The sequence below is a fragment of the Drosophila melanogaster genome, chromosome 3R (genome assembly GCF_000001215.4).
Source record: "Drosophila melanogaster chromosome 3R".
Lineage (NCBI taxonomy): Eukaryota > Metazoa > Arthropoda > Insecta > Diptera > Drosophilidae > Drosophila > Drosophila melanogaster.
Window position 1 is genome coordinate 7,886,965 of NT_033777.3, and position 15,733 is coordinate 7,902,697.

A 15,733-nucleotide genomic window follows, 5' to 3' on the forward strand; every position below is an offset into this window, starting at 1 on the left:
CAAGAAGGTTAGGTCTGCAAATTTAATTCGGTTGGTTTGCCTTACAATAACCTGGCAACGCTGACATGCGCACTGCCAGCGGTTAGTCTGTGATGTCAAAACAGCTGATGTGCAGCGATACCGTTGGATTTTTCGGCGGCTCATGGAACGGCCACACATTGGCTTGTTTACCTAGTGAGTTAAATATTTTTTGCGGATTTCGATAATTAACTATTTGAATTAAAACATTTAAAATATTTCTAGTAAAATCTGTAATGCATTGAAAGAACTAACGGAAAGGATGATTCGCTTACGGCAAGCAATTTGTGAGCAGGTGAGCATAATATTAATGGAGCTACCCATTATGTCAGACCAAACTTGTCTCCCATATTCCAGCTGCCGCATCTCAAGAATGCCTGCTATGCCCTGGAGGTGCCTGTCAAGAAACAACAGCTACAGAATAGCCGACGTCCAACTGTGGAGTGGATTCTGCCCTCTGCGTTTGCGCAACAGGAGGTGGAACTACTGGACTCATTGAAGAAGCGCAGATTCGAGGCCTATGTGGAAAACGTTCGGATTGTACCTAGCGCTGGGCGCAGTGCAGCCAAAATCGAGTTTCAGCTGCAGCCACAGGTCTTTGTAGAACAGCTCCTCCAAACTAAAGAGATTGCTTTACATCCTTCGCCCTTTGCTGCGGAACACATAGTGGTTGAGTACAGCTCGCCCAACATAGCCAAACCCTTCCACGTGGGCCACCTGCGCTCCACAATCATCGGCAATGTTCTGGCCAACCTGCATGAGCATTTGGGCTACCGCACAACACGGTTGAACTATCTGGGGGATTGGGGCACGCAATTTGGACTACTGGTATTGGGAGTTCAACTGCTGAATGTAAGCGACAAAGAGATGCAACTATCCCCAATAGAAACGCTGTACAAATCCTACGTGGCCGCCAACAAGGCTGCTGAACAAAGACCTGAAATCGCGCAACAGGCGAGGGACCTCTTCGCCGCCTTGGAAGGAGGAACGGATAAATCAATGGCCAAGAAATGGCAGCAATACAGAAACTACACTATAGAGGATCTATCCAAAGTCTATAACAGATTGGGCGTTCACTTCGATAGCTACGAATGGGAATCCCAGTACTCCCAGCAGCAAATTCAGGATGTTCTGGACAAACTGCGAAGCGCTGGACTCCTCCAGCCGGAGCACGATGGTCGTGAGATTGTCGTGGTGGACGGCCGACGCATTCCTGTGATCAAGAGTAATGGATCCACTTTGTACCTGGCCAGGGACATAGCTGCCCTGCTGGAGAGACTCTCCAGGTTCCAGTTCTCACGCTTGCTCTACGTCGTGGACAATGGTCAAGCGGATCATTTTAATGCCCTTTTTAAAACAACGGCAGCCCTGGATGACCGCCTAAGTCTGGAACAGCTGCAACATGTGAAATTTGGACGCATTTATGGGATGAGCACTCGTCAGGGAAAGGCAATCTTTCTAAAAGATGTCCTAGATGAAGCACGAGACATAATGCGGGAAAAGCGAAACATAAGTGCCAGTAGGTGAATCATATACTTACGAAATCTAATGAACGTTGAGTGTCCAACATTGTTTCTTAGCTACCAGAGAAAATTACAATCTGGATGATGAACATGTATGTGATATTTTGGGCGTGTCAGCCGTCCTGGTCAATGTCCTTAAGCAGCGAAGGCAACGAGATCACGAGTTCAGCTGGCAGCAGGCACTCCAAGTAAATGGTGACACAGGAATCAAGCTTCAATACACACACTGCCGCCTGCACAGTTTGCTGGATAATTTCCGAGATGTAGATCTGGACGACATTAAGCCCGACTGGAAGCATTTCTCTACGGAGCCTGCGGATGCTTTGGATCTGCTCTACGCACTGGCACGTTTCGATCAAAGCGTTTGGCAATCGAAGGAACAACTGGAGGCTTGTGTCCTTGTCAACTATCTCTTTGGATTGTGGTGAGTGAAATAATTGTAAACTTTCAATTTGCACTGTGTCAAGCCAGAGATGTTTGCAAGAGTCAAGCGTAACAAAAAAAACTTAATTAGTAAAAAAAAAAACTAGTAATTACTAGTAAATGCTGAGGCATAAGAACTAAAGAACCCTTTTCAAATTTCCCTGCAGCAATGCCACCAGTCAAGCGCTGAAAAGATTGCCTGTGAAACAAGAGTCCAGCCTAGAGAAGCAACTCCAACGCCTGCTTCTTTTTCACGCTGCCAAAAAAACACTGCGACACGGAATGGAGCTCCTTGGCCTGCGTCCACTGAACCAAATGTAGACCAATTAGACCTAAGGCACCGCAGTTAACACAATTTATATTTATTAAAACACTTCGCTATAAAATGCAGCCTAGTGTTGCAGATGCACGTGCCCGTCTAGCGCTTCTTCCACGTGTACTTGCGGCGTGCTCCTTCCTGCCCGAACTTCTTACGCTCCCGACGGCGATAGTCACGTGTCAGCAGGCCGGCTGCAACATAAATAGCAATTAGTGGCAATAAGTCAACTGCTGCGGCTGCATAGGAGCCTCATTCACTTACCCAGACGCATTGACTCAATCATCTCTTGATCGACAAAGCTGCGCAAACTCATGGCGATGCCCCAGCGGATGGCTCCAGCCTGACCGGAAGGTCCGCCTCCCTCGACGTTGGCCTCCACATCGACTTTGCCCAGCAGCTCGCTAAATTGCAGCGGGAAGAGCAGCTGGAAAAAATCGAGATAACGAATCGGCGAATGAGAATGGTATAATGTCGTGGCCGTTAGATGTCAAGTTCGAGCGCCCGAGGCAGCCATTGTACGGATGATCTCTCTGTATTCAAATGACGCTGCGATAGCGCTTCCTGTACAACAATGCCGATAGATAATGGCGGAATGGTTAGCCAAATTAAATGTCTCTCGGCCGCGGCCACTAAACTGCAACAGATTGTTGCATGTCCGTCTGGCAATTAGTGGACTCGTCAATCGAGTGGGTGGGAGCTGAAAGGTTCGTCTGCCGGGCTAGGTGTGATGCAAATTATAAGCGCATTATAGCAATGCATCAAGACCGGATAATTGCGGAGCCGCGGGCATGTTCAGCACGCGCTATCCCGTTAATAGGTTGAATAATAGTTGGCTTTACGTAATTAGTCGAGTTCTTTTGAGAGTCAATTAAAGAAGGTTGAGTAACGCAAAAAGCTACTTTTAAGCCGCTAGTCCATGTTATTCATTGTATATATATATATAGTATATTAAATAGTTCAATATACATATCTAACTTTCTAGTGAAAAGAGTATGTATCATTCTCAGCAAAAGAAAATGTAAATAATTTTCGCCCATTTATACGTCTTAATTTCGTAGGAATCGAGTCAAGAAATCATTAATTAATTATTTTCGCATACTTAGCAACAGCTATGACGCCAGTCACAAAGTTCACAGATTCCAAAGATCAAAACAAATCGTAATTCAATTTTCGTTTTGGCCATTTTTCGAATTCGACTGCGTGGGAATCAAAGTCAAGGGGCTTGACAAACGTAACGCCTAACAATGGTAGGTTGGCAGGCGGAGAGTAAACGTTATGATTAAAAAACAATAAGCAATAAACAATAAGCCCGCCACAACAAAAGTGGAAGACCAATTTTTAAACTATTGTTCTTCTGTCCCCCTTTTTTTGGCAAACCAAATCGACAACTGCTATCAATCACCGAAATACCACCAGATGAAGAGCCACAGGGGAGAGAGACAGACTTTTATTTGTTTAAACAAATTTCTAGATGACTTCACGCAACAGTAACAACAATAATAAGCATAATAAAAGGCTTACGAACAAGATTTTCAAATTAATGTACGTACACAACACACAAACACCGATTGCCAAAGACATCCGAGCGACAGAAAGTCTTAATTGACCGCGATAAAAATAGCACCAGATTTGCAGAAAAGTGACGAGGCGAATAACAAAACTGGTTGCCTTAACTTCAGGGTTCCCCAAATCCTAAATCCCTCATCGTGCGACCTATTGTCGTGGGTGTGGAATTTCAGGGAGGTGGTGCTTCAGGTTTAAGGGGAGGTGGGGAGCCTACCGGCATCTCAGAGCTTCAAGAAAATTCGCGGTTATAGTTTATTATGATTTAAATGAGTTTTATAGTTTGACACATGAGCGAAGTCGACACGACACGATCCACGAAGATATCGCTCGGCGGACCAACTGTACATGTGTACAAGTGTAAAAGTGTCGGCTCAGGGGGATATAGTATATATACTATATATTCTATATATACTACACCTTCTTCATTGGCGCTCGTCGAGCGGCTCACTTTTGGACACTCATATCGCGTAGAAGATCGTTTAGGCGTAGTTCTTTTTATCAGTCGATCCCGCTTCGTCGAGAGTGCGCCAAGTGTCGGAAAATATTACATCGCTTCAAGAAAATTCCACACCAGATAACATCTCACAAAAAAGGATACTTTCTGAAGCAAAATGTCGCGATCATCGATTATGATACGCCGCGGGTTCTGCAGTTAAAAACATTGACATAATGTAAAGTGATCTTTCCATAACTATCGATCAAATTAAGTTTAGCGTTTCAAAATACGTGAAAATCGGTCTTATCATAGAATTTGACAAGTAAATATTAGGAAAAAACAGTCCCACGCAGAATAATAACTTCTGTTTTAATATAATTTGAAATTGAATAAGTAAAAAGTATTATTTTACTTAAAAGCTACTTTAATAAAATATTATTCTTTGCTTATATTTTTGAAAAGTCTCAAAAGTGAAGTTTTCACGTCCGTTTGAAACAGTAATTATCTATCTATATTTCAATTAAGAACTTTTAATACTATAATCATAATAAACTTTTTCCTTGACTACGATACTATGACGATAGAAACCTGAAGACCCCAAGCAGAATCGAAACTAAATCCGCAAATACTAAAAAAAAAATTAGCATTAATCATAGCCCCAAAGTGCCTAAGTACAAGTGGGGGGATCACATCAGCGGTATCTAGAAGTTTTCTCTTACAAAATCAGCCAAGTGAACAATCAACGATTTCTATAACCGAGTGCAACTTACATATGAATAGCAATTGAGGTTTGTTTACACTCGGTGCACGGCATTTGGCGACTGCATTATCCTTTAATTCGCGCACTCTGACTCTCGGATTCAATTGCAACTGCATAGGCGCACGAAAACTATATATAATATAGCTCGGATCTAGTAATCAGCTAGTGTACGGCGCAGTGTGGGGAATGGGCATGCGCTTCAGGTTCAAGGGCATTGTGGCAACGCAAAAATATGTACAACCCAACTAAGCCCAATGCGTTCGCTCAGATAATAACCCCCTTAAGTTCCCCACAAAGGCGCGAGCGAGTGAAGAAAAGGCTCCGAATTGCTCTCAATTATAATTGAATCAGCGGGCGGCAAAGAAACACCCGAGCGATACCCGCCAACGAACGATCCCGAAGATCGTTCGGCCGATCGGCCGTCGGCCATCGGCGATTTCCACGGCTCCATGGCGTCGCAGTTTTCCAAGATGGCCGGCGGCGGTCTGTCGTAACGGGTAATCATACGCCATACGCCACTTCCGGGCCTTCGAGTTTAACGAAAGCCAGCCAGCCAGCTATCTACTTAAAATCTAGCACTTTTTGCACCTGCAAAAGGTATTGGAACGTATTAATTGATTGCCCGATTTCCAGCAATTCACACAGTGCGCCAAAAGTGGCAGCACATTTGTAATCACACGGGGGCGTTTTTAAGCCAATATTTGCTCAGTGTGTTAGCGAGTTTTGGGGCCTCGTAGACTCCAGACACCAACCCACAAACCACACACGGCGAGAAATAAAGTGATCTCAGAATATATATTTATAAAATATTTGAAATATTCATATTACCCAAGACAAGGCGTAGACTAAAATTCCTCTAAATTTGTAAAGTTTTACAATAACGCAAAACTATTCCAACATTCTGCAAAATCCAAAATCTTTCTGTGCATCACAGCTCAAAAATCCAAAAACTGGTTTCTCAACTACGCACAGATTTTGATTAATTTGCTCGCATATTTTAGCCAACTCAATTTTGGCCGCCGTTTTTGTTGCCGGCCCTTGTTTATCGCCCTATATGTTTAATCAGTCAGCGGATTTTTGGTTTGCCTAATCAAAGAAAGTTTTTTATGCGTTGTCGTCAGGCAAACACAGGCTTTTTTTGCGTTTCCTATTAACTTTTGTTTATGTTTTGCAAACAAGTTTGAAAGATTCCCAGAATCGTTCGAGAATTGTTTACAGTAATGCGATGCCGAAAGTAATGCAACAAATAAAACCTAAACAAGCTTAACGCTTCGCTAGCTAATTTAGTCTAATGTGACATCGTAACTCTCTGGATTCCTGGCAGTCGATTGCCTGAAGTTACATAATCTGGGGAAAAAGCTGGAAAAACACAGAACTTGCATTTTTGCAATCAAACAGATGTGATGAGCAAATCAGAAATAAACAAAATAAGATTAATAGCGAATGCCAAATAAAATAATAGGATAAAATAAATTCGAAAAAAAAGAGGGAGACGATAGCTGAAATCCATTTTAATGTATTTTTTTAATAAATTAAATCTGTCAGCTGAACAACAAATTGGCATATTTTTTTAATTCATTATAGAAATTATAAAAATAACAAGGCAAATTATACTAAAGATAAAGAAGATGAATTTTGAAGTAAACCGCTCCTGAACGTTGGAATCTGCTTACATACTAAACGAATGAGTACTTCCACTTCTGACGTTGACATAAATTGTAAATAATATGCACAAACAAAATCAAAATAATAAAATAAACAAATAAAACATGGGAGTATCGCAAAGGGGGGGGTGTGGCAAATAGACTTGTCTATCCCAAAAATAGCTCCTATCATGAAGAGGCCCATCGAGTTTGGACTCACATTAATTACATAATTCCCCTACTAATTCAAGTGATATGTATGTATCTCAACGATAGTAGTTTCTTAAACCCCCTTGGGATGAGCAGTCAGAACCAGTAGCACTCCAAGATAAATCCCCGGATAGTCTGGCGATAATGCTGGTGATTGTGATGATGCTGTCTTATCGCTGCGTCAAAAGGAAGACGCTTAGATAACTGATAACTGGGACCACGAGTGTCGCATCCAACGCACGACTGGCTATCTTTGGCGGAGTTCATCCATCCAGGCAGTTGGGAAAGTTAGCCAGTCAGTTGGGTCCAGTTGGCTCGGGATAGCTCAGAGCGATTGATAGCATAGATGCCTCGTAGAAAGTTGCAGTCGATAAACTTCACATCGAACTATCTTTGCAGGCCTTTGAAAATGTCAATCAGTCGCTGAAATTGGGCTATAAATTGGCGCTCCGCTGGCGTGTGATATTGGAAAGTAACTTTTTCGCATACTTATTTGCCGATTGCAGGCAGTGACAAAAAAACGAAGTTGCATTGCACCGAGGTTTTTGTGCATATTTGCGCGTTTTAATTGCCACAACCACGAAAGCAGCAGCATTGACACCGGCGGCGGAGGCGACGACGACTGCAGCAGCAACTTCTGGCCGTCACCATGGAGAATCTTGGCTATAAGGAGGGCAGCACCAAGCCCCGCCGCATGACACGTTCGATCAGCGTCGTTACCAAGACCGAAGTGGAACAGCCGCTCACGGAGAATAATGCAAATAACCGGTAAGTGCCAGTTGGAGTTGCCAGTTTTCAGTTGCCTGTTGCTGTTGCAGTTGCAGAAATTTCTGGCCACAATAAAACACACTCAAAATATACACAGATATAGGCGTGATTGCCGGGCCCAAAAGGCAAAGACGCGGAAGCAAATCCGTGATTTATGTGACAAATGAATTGCCAGCCAGAAAACCAGCATGTTATTCGTAAAATCAACAATGTCATATTTATATAATGTGTGCTTATCAAATTTGAGGAATAGTCAGCCAGTTTTTGTGTGGGGTGTATTGTAATACTCATAAAAAAATGGGATAACTACATCTGATAATTGATTTTCGCAGTAAAAAGCTAATTGCATAGAATTATAGGAAGACACAAACAATTTATTTTTCGGATGGTGGTTAAAACCTTATGTGTAGTAAAGAAAATACAAAAAAATGTAATAATAATAATTGTTAGAAAAAAAGCTTTTCAGCCATGTGATAGCTAATAATATGAGGTTTGGCTAAAGAATATAAAATACTTGAAATTATCACAAATATCATATTGCAACGCAATCTTCAAAATGATAAGGAACAGCTTCCTTTTTGCCAAGTGTAATTTGGATTACTTTACAGATTGTATACTTTTGTATAAACTATTTTATACATATTCGTGTATTTATAATTTAAAAGTTACGGCCTTTGGGAGTTTAAAATGCTTTTTAAAGGTCACGGCATTCTTCATTGATTAAAATATCATATTAAGCCGCCATTTTTATATCTTTACAATATCTCATTGAAAGAACTAAGCCTACAAAAAATTATAAATACTGAAAAGTGAGATGTACCAAAGATTTTCACTCCCACTCGCGTTGAAATTGCAGACTTTTTGGAGATTTCTCACACTCGCTAAAGTATCTCCCTCTCCAAATACTATTTACACCTCCGGTAAAAATAGTGGCACTTAAAAATGACACCTTATATATTCAATTTTTAAGGCAAAATCAAAAACTGACAATGATCATAAATAGCCTTACATAATAATAAGAGGCAGACTGAAAATCAAATCATCAATCATATACTTGGAAAAATGTTTAACCTCGCGTTCCTAGATCTATTATTTTAACCCTACCTGTACGCGTATCTCCACGCTCTCTAGATAACCTCTCTTTAAATCTCGATCGACGACTTAACCAACGCTTGCCGATTTTCATCGAGCTCAGTCGGTTTCGAAACAACAATGCAGGCGGACGCGTTTGTAGCTGGCCAAAAGAGTGCGGAAGCAGCGAAATAGCAGCCACAAAATACGGCTAGAACGCGTTCGAAGTGATCGTCGTCGGTGTAGAAACAATAGGAATAAACGCTGAAATAACGTCCGAAAAAACGTCCGTCGACGGCAACAACAAAACGGAAGTGAAAAATTCGCGTTTTTTCACACAACATTTAGCATTTTCCGCCCGTTAGACGCGATTGTCTGGGCTCCCACAAAAGGCCTTAATTGTGAGGCACTTGTCCCGTTCCGACCCCATCCCATCCCATCCCATCCCATCTCATCCCATCTGACCCCAACCAATCCAGTGCGATCCGATCGGATCCCATCCGATCCGTAGTCAGTATTTCGAATTTGGCGGATCGGTCGGCTGGCGCGCCGGGCTCTCCCATGTATTTCAGAAATGAAATTAGAAATTGAAAACAGCTCACTGTCGAATTGGCATCATCCGTGGATATGGCTGCAAACGGTGTACGTATTCAGTGGTCCCAGTCGCTTGGTTGCCGAGATCCCCGGCTTAAGTGGCCAACAAAAGCAGTGGCACTGGGCAGTGAGTGGGTAGTGGGCAGTCGAAGTGCTTTGGTTGCACAACAAGTGCACCAGCTTCTGACCATGGACGAGGTCTGAAATTATGCAGCGGGCAACTATGCTGAGCAGCCCCAAGTTGGCGACCAAGAAAACAAAACAAAGTCTGCCGGCGCAGTCGGTGAAACCATCAACGTACGATAACAGTGAACAGTGAATACTGAGCAGTGAAATATGAAAACCGATTCAATCAAAACGGCCAACTTAGCATAACTCCCAATGCAAAATAACACACAATAATTATTTAAAAATATGCATGCTCGAAAAGTCAACAGATCTCGAACTCCGCTGTTCAGTGCCATTTGAGCGATGGGGATTATGTGTGTACAGATCCATAAAAAGGTGATCTGTGCGAGTTGAGAGTATAGTTTGGACAAAGAGAAGTGCGAGTCTATCTAATGGCTTTGTTTCATATATTTAGCCAACTTAGTTCGCCGAATGGGCGATCCCAACAACGCTGAATAGCTTCAAATTGTTTACGAGTTCTAGCTTCATAGTAATTACAAGTTTCTCATAAATCGTCAACTAGTTAAATACTAAAAGGCAACGCAGTTTGAAGTTGTAAATCGTCTAGACGTGATGTTTTCCCATGATGACTACGCAATTTAAATCCATGATCACCGAACACAAGTCCATCAATGCGTTGATTTCAAAGCCAAGGCATATATTAACTGCATTAACTAAATTTAGAAAACTTCCACTGATATAAAAATGTTCTCTAATCACTGACAAATTATTTGAGTGCCATAAAAACTGATTCACAGTCGAATCGAAATCACCTCAAACCCACGAAAACCTGTTTAAAATTAAAGAATTAGCATTGAAAAGTATAGATGTTCTTTCTCCGAATTATTCAAATAAACTAAAAAAATACTACAAATAAATTTTATTCGAATTAAATGTTGTATCATTTGGAAAACCGAAAGGCAATGGAAATTTTCCACTAATCATTAATCAACGTGCAACTCGAAATAAAATAAAAGTGATTGAAAATAAGCAAAATTGATAAAACGCTGTTCAAAAAGACTAACAATGGTGAATAAAAATAAAGAAATTTACATTTATCTTAGGATACCCTGTGAAAAGTTGCACATTTTAAGTAAATAACTATAAAAGCCTAGCCTTAATAACTTACTTGACCAACTTATAACCAAATGACTGAAACTATAAATAACTAGGGTCAATATTACTTTTTTAATGTTAAACGCATAGAAACGCACATAGACGTTCGACTGTACTGGTCGGTGGTAAAAAAAAAGTACTCCATGTTCATACCATGGGAAGCTTGAATAAAACAAAGTTTTTGTTAGAAATTATCCAACCGTATAACATCCGGACATCTTTCAATGCGCTAATACTCATCCGCTAATCGGTTTGCATCTCCACAGCTTCAAATCGATTCCACCCAACTTGATGGTGCGATGGCGGAACAACACTGACGCCATGATCGAAGCCCAGTACCCGACCGCTGGAGAATTCGAATACATGGAGTGTGGACCGTCGCCGCCGGCGGAGAGTGCGCCGAGCATGTACGACAGCTTCGAGGAGCCGACCAGCGAGCTGAGCGTCCAGATATGCAACGATACGCTGCGGATAAGCCTGATCGACCAGATGAAGAGCGCAGCGGGGCGCGTCAAGCTCTTCGAGGACATCGAGCAGAGCAACGTGGTGGCCGAGGGCATACGGACGCACTTTGAGTCCGCCTCAAAGCTGGAGAAGAATCTCTGCTACCTGTGGGCCGCGTACCTCAAGCGCTGGGATCTGATCGAGAGTCTGCTGGAGGCGGGAGCCGACCTGCACTTCTGCGATCAGAACGGAATATCAGCCTTGCACCTTAGCGCCTTCAGTGGCTGCTTGGCCACCTTGGGCCTTCTGGTCGCCAAGGGTTTGAATGTCAATCTGCAGTCCAAGTGCTACACCCCTCTGCACTGCGCAGCCTTTGGAAATGCTGCGGAGGCAGCAAAGCTACTGATCAACAATGGGGCGGACATATCCAAGGACACCAGCAAGCCAAACTGCGAGGAGAGCCTGCTGCACTGCGCCGTGCGTTCCAATGCCCTGGAGTGTCTGCAGATCTTCATTGCCGAAGGCGCCGACGTCAACTCGCTCAAACCGAATGGCACCAATGCCATTCACCTGGCAGCTGATCTGGGCAATATTCAGTGTCTGGAAGCCTTACTGAATGCTCCCAATGCAGATGCCAATGTGCGTATCTGCATCCGCGAAAAGGAGTCCACAGCCTTGCATCTGGCAGCAGATGAGGGCAACGTGGAGTGTGTGGACTTACTCCTGGCCAAAGGTGCTGATGCGAAGTTGAAGAACCATCGCGGTTTCACACCGCTCCACCTGGCAGCTAGAACTTCCAGTCTGGACTGCGTAGAATCGTTGCTGAGGAATGGCAATGCCGACGCCAATGCCGAGGACTTCGATCACCGTACTCCGCTTCACGCGGCGGTGGGAAAATCGGAGAACGCCTATGACATCATGGAAACGCTCATCCAGTGGGGTGCCAATGTCAATCATAAGGACATTTACGGGTTTACAGCTCTTCACCTGGCTGCGTTGGATGGGCTGGTGCAGTGCGTCGAGATGCTGATATTCCACGGAGCGGATGTGACCACCAAATCGAAGAAAGGTACCTCCGCGTTGAACGTTATCACCCGGAAGACCCCGGCTTCAGTGGCCATGATCAGACAGAAACTGGACGCAGCTATTACGCTGCACCACTCGCAGGTAAATAGTCTTATTTCTTTTCCCATTGGAATTCCGCATATTATCCCTTCCTTTATCTCCCTAACAGGACCCCGTGAACCGTGAGGTGGAATTGGAGCTGGACTTCCGTCAGCTGCTACAGCACTGTCATCCGCGCGAGATCAGCTACCTAAACACGTTCGTCGACGAGGGTCAGAAGGAGATACTGGAGCACCCGCTCTGCTCCTCGTTTCTGTACATCAAGTGGGGCAAGATCCGCAAGTACTACATTGGCAGGCTCATCTTCTGCTTCAGCTTCGTGCTTTTCCTCACGCTTTACGTGCTGACTGCTTTGGCCCACAACTGCTACAATGGGAGCAAGAACGACAACACGACCATTCCAGCGCAGGAGTTGTGCCAGAAGCAATCCATCCTGGGAGATATGCTCAGAAACAACCCCTTTGTGATGGAGATGCAATGGTGGGTTCTGGTTGCCATCACCATAGTGGAGATTTTTCGAAAGCTATATGGCATTACGGGCTACTCCTCATTTCGGCACTACGTAACGCAAGTGGAGAACATAATGGAGTGGTTCGTGATAACCAGCGTGTTTGTTATATCCTACATCTACACCAACAAGACGTACACGTTTCAAAACCACATAGGCGCCTTCGCCGTGCTGCTCGGTTGGACAAATCTCATGTTGATGATAGGTCAGCTGCCGGTCTTCGATGTCTATGTGGCCATGTACACGAGAGTCCAGGGGGAATTCGCAAAGCTATTTATGGCCTATTCCTGCATGCTGATTGGTTTTACCATCAGTTTCTGTGTTATCTTCCCATCGTCGTCGTCGTTTGCCAATCCGTTTATGGGCTTCATAACAGTGCTGGTGATGATGATTGGTGAACAGGATTTATCGCTGCTCATCAACGATCCCGAAGGCAAGGATCCACCTTTCCTGCTAGAAGTCAGCGCACAAATCACTTTTGTTCTGTTCCTGCTGTTCGTGACCATCATTCTGATGAACCTGCTCGTGGGCATTGCAGTGCATGATATCCAAGGATTGAAGAAGACGGCGGGGTTGTCTAAGCTCGTGCGTCAAACGAAGCTGATAAGCTACATAGAGTCGGCGCTATTCAACGGCTACCTTCCGACATGGCTGCGCAACTTGCTCCATTACACCGCGCTGGTCTCTCCCCAAGCTTATAGAGTGGTTCTGTGCGTCAAGCCACTGAATCCCAGCGAGAAACGCTTGCCCCGGGAAATCCTAATGAAGGCTTATGAAGTAGGAAAAATGCGCAAGCATTTCGGTCATACTATCTCGTCAAAGAACTCAGCCGAAAACTATTTGTCGTACAAGAACAAGTATAACAACAATAATGGCGCCACGACCGGATATGTACTACCCGATTCGGACCCGGATGCCGGGCAATTCACCACACTAACCACAAAGATCGATGACAATGCTGATCGGATCGAGTTCCTCACCCAGGAGATCCAGGAGCTAAAGCAGGCGCTCATCTCGCAGCAACAGCAAGCCAGCAAGGTGATCGACAAGCTGCTGATTGTGATCTCCAATCAGCAGAAACAGAATCTGCGCAAGTAGCAGGAGCATTTACTGCACCCCATTCGGAATATTTATAGATCACAGTTTGACCTTTTTTAGACGTAAGGGGGTCGTGTAGGCCCCAAAGAATCCAGAACATTGTTGATATTATCGTAGCAGCGAGTTGTAGTTAAACCAATTTTGATATCGATGCGCCAGGCGCAATATGCATACGCTATATAGCCATATATCCTACATACACTACACTATTGATACAAATACTATAACTAGCGTTTAGTTGAACTAGAGGCGAGCAGTTGGCAGGATTGATTTGTGGCTGGTTCCAGGCTGTGTCTTTGTTGTTTTGGCGTTGTCGTCAGAGAATCGTTTATATAGTAATTTAATGCAAATTATTACTCTTAATAAAGTATATGCTATATATCTATTGTTATGAAAAGAGACGTTCTTATTTGCAGCTGTCGGCCAAATTGAGCGATGTCAAGGTAACTGATATAAACTGATATAAATTTTATAATATATCATTTCAATTGAATAAAGTCTCAAGAATAAACTTTTCGTAATATTAATTCAATAGGATTTTCAATTGCTCTTAACTGCAGTTGTGAATTCATATTTCAACAAGGAACCTATCCTCAGCAGAAGCTTAAGCTGTACATGACTTCACTCACCTGTTCTCTGCAGTTTTCGTCCTCAAAGTATGAGATATCCTTTCCATTAATGCTGATTTTTCCTGTTCCGGGTAGCCGCACTGTGACATCGGCTCTAGCAGTTTTGCGCAGGCACTCGTAGGTGGTGATGTACTGGCGACCCTCTTCATCGATCCTTGGTTTGGGCACCTCCAGCTGCTTGGACTGGTCCATCAGCGGTTTCATGTATCGCTCGATGAATGCTTTGCTCTTGTAAGCATATGGCGATGCGATCAGGCGATCCATGGAGTTGGTAAAGTTGGAGTATTCGATATCGGCAATGCTCTCAACTAGCAAAAGTTCCAACTGGTCCTTGGGCAGCAGCTGAAAGCCGGCAATCTCACTAAAATAAAATATATAAAACAAGGTCAAAGTACTTAATTTTCAAAAAATGCATAGCTTGTTTACAGTTTTTGGTTCTCATCGGGTTTATTGCCGCGCCGTAGCATGCGCTCCTCCAGATCCGCCAGCTTGTTAGTTTCTTCTACAATGTCCTGGTAATTAAAAAGGAAAAGTAGTTAATACCTTTCTACCAAACCACTTAAAATTAATTCATCATTCTTCTTTCTTAAGTAATGAAGTTCCCAAGTTGCGCAATTACTCACATGAAGCAGTTGGAAGAAGTTGGGTTTGCCGGTGTAGAACATGCTGTGGAATGGTCTGCCCGTCTCATCGAATTCCGCAGCCTTGCGGGCGGGGAAGACAACCTCGGGTGACTTCATAGCCGGCCGGGCCTTTTGGTCGTACAATCCGGAAGGGAACAGATAGGATATCGCCTCCTGTAATTGATAATGAGGTAAAATAGCCCCTTAAAATTTTCATAGCCAAATATCTCACGTCTATGTCCTCCTGGGTAAACGTCTCCGCATCGGCGCCCATCATGTTGGCCAGGTGCCGCTTTCCGATCTGGAACTCCAGGTGCTGGGTCTTCATGAACTCGTCGTGTTCGGTGGCTCTTTTCAGGTACGCCCGCATGGCCTTGCTCACCCTTTGCTTCTGGACAGCCGCCGGAGCAGCCTGGACGGTCACATCGGTGGCAAATGGAGCCGCTGCCTGAAAGGTTATGCAAACGTTTGGTCTCACAATTGGGAACAGTGAAAAGTGTCAAGTCTATTGACTTGACTATTGTACCAACCATGTAGCATGGCATCGGTGCCCTGGATTTGCATGCATTTTGCAGCAGATTCCTGTTATTTTTTACTATATTTAAGCCAAAAACACGCAGTGCCATCCTTTCAATTTTGCGGAAGAAGAAGAGAATAAACATATGTTTCAGTCGGTTAAAGTTGGATGGTC

General features: G+C 43.7%; 3 protein-coding genes across 7 annotated transcripts; 2 read left to right on the forward strand and 1 right to left on the reverse strand.

Moving 5' to 3' along the window:
• The first annotated feature begins 80 nt into the window (after window positions 1-80).
• On the forward strand, window positions 81-3,186 carry ArgRS-m (Arginyl-tRNA synthetase, mitochondrial). 2 transcript variants are annotated; one of them, NM_001275422.1, is made up of 5 exons: window positions 81-174; window positions 244-313; window positions 376-1,537; window positions 1,599-1,965; window positions 2,132-3,186. In NM_001275422.1, exons 1-5 carry the CDS (start codon window positions 143-145, stop codon window positions 2,283-2,285), a joined length of 1,785 nt encoding a protein of 594 aa, NP_001262351.1. In that variant the 5' UTR covers window positions 81-142; the 3' UTR covers window positions 2,286-3,186. The 2 variants fall into 2 exon arrangements, with proteins under 2 accessions (NP_001262351.1, NP_649745.3); NM_141488.3 differs by having other exon boundaries at window positions 2,132-2,372.
• On the reverse strand, window positions 2,313-15,703 carry mRpS9 (mitochondrial ribosomal protein S9). The gene is made up of 7 exons (NM_079546.3): window positions 15,573-15,703; window positions 15,275-15,490; window positions 15,043-15,216; window positions 14,846-14,931; window positions 14,420-14,780; window positions 2,545-2,707; window positions 2,313-2,474 (listed from the first exon to the last, which is right to left on the reverse strand). Exons 1-7 carry the CDS (start codon window positions 15,666-15,668, stop codon window positions 2,383-2,385), a joined length of 1,188 nt encoding a protein of 395 aa, NP_524270.2. The 5' UTR covers window positions 15,669-15,703; the 3' UTR covers window positions 2,313-2,382.
• On the forward strand, window positions 4,367-14,183 carry wtrw (water witch). Of its 4 annotated transcripts, none has more exons than NM_169201.2 (4): window positions 4,367-4,607; window positions 7,405-7,666; window positions 10,882-12,226; window positions 12,294-14,183. In NM_169201.2, exons 2-4 carry the CDS (start codon window positions 7,548-7,550, stop codon window positions 13,788-13,790), a joined length of 2,961 nt encoding a protein of 986 aa, NP_731194.1. In that variant the 5' UTR covers window positions 4,367-4,607; window positions 7,405-7,547; the 3' UTR covers window positions 13,791-14,183. The 4 variants fall into 4 exon arrangements, with proteins under 4 accessions (NP_731194.1, NP_996181.1, NP_731193.1 ...); NM_206459.2 differs by having other exon boundaries at window positions 4,367-4,520; window positions 7,298-7,666; NM_169200.2 differs by having other exon boundaries at window positions 4,367-4,520.
• Window positions 15,704-15,733: the final 30 nt, after the last annotated feature.

What these genes read in the sequence shown, in the direction of transcription:
- wtrw (NM_169201.2), top strand. Translation starts at nt 7,548, where the DNA reads ATGGAGAATCTTGGCTATAAGGAGGGCAGCACCAAGCCCCGCCGCATG. An exon ending in GAGAATAATGCAAATAACCG is followed by an intron (nt 7,667 to 10,881) that starts GTAAGTGCCAGT and finishes GCATCTCCACAG; the next exon opens with CTTCAAATCGATTCCACCCA. An exon ending in TTACGCTGCACCACTCGCAG is followed by an intron (nt 12,227 to 12,293) that starts GTAAATAGTCTT and finishes TCTCCCTAACAG; the next exon opens with GACCCCGTGAACCGTGAGGT.
- mRpS9 (NM_079546.3), bottom strand. Translation starts at nt 15,668, where the DNA reads ATGGCACTGCGTGTTTTTGGCTTAAATATAGTAAAAAATAACAGGAAT. An exon ending in CACCGATGCCATGCTACATG is followed by an intron (nt 15,491 to 15,572) that starts GTTGGTACAATA and finishes ATAACCTTTCAG; the next exon opens with GCAGCGGCTCCATTTGCCAC. An exon ending in TTACCCAGGAGGACATAGAC is followed by an intron (nt 15,217 to 15,274) that starts GTGAGATATTTG and finishes TATCAATTACAG; the next exon opens with GAGGCGATATCCTATCTGTT.
- ArgRS-m (NM_001275422.1), top strand. Translation starts at nt 143, where the DNA reads ATGGAACGGCCACACATTGGCTTGTTTACCTA. An exon ending in GGCAAGCAATTTGTGAGCAG is followed by an intron (nt 314 to 375) that starts GTGAGCATAATA and finishes CCCATATTCCAG; the next exon opens with CTGCCGCATCTCAAGAATGC. An exon ending in AAAGCGAAACATAAGTGCCA is followed by an intron (nt 1,538 to 1,598) that starts GTAGGTGAATCA and finishes ATTGTTTCTTAG; the next exon opens with CTACCAGAGAAAATTACAAT.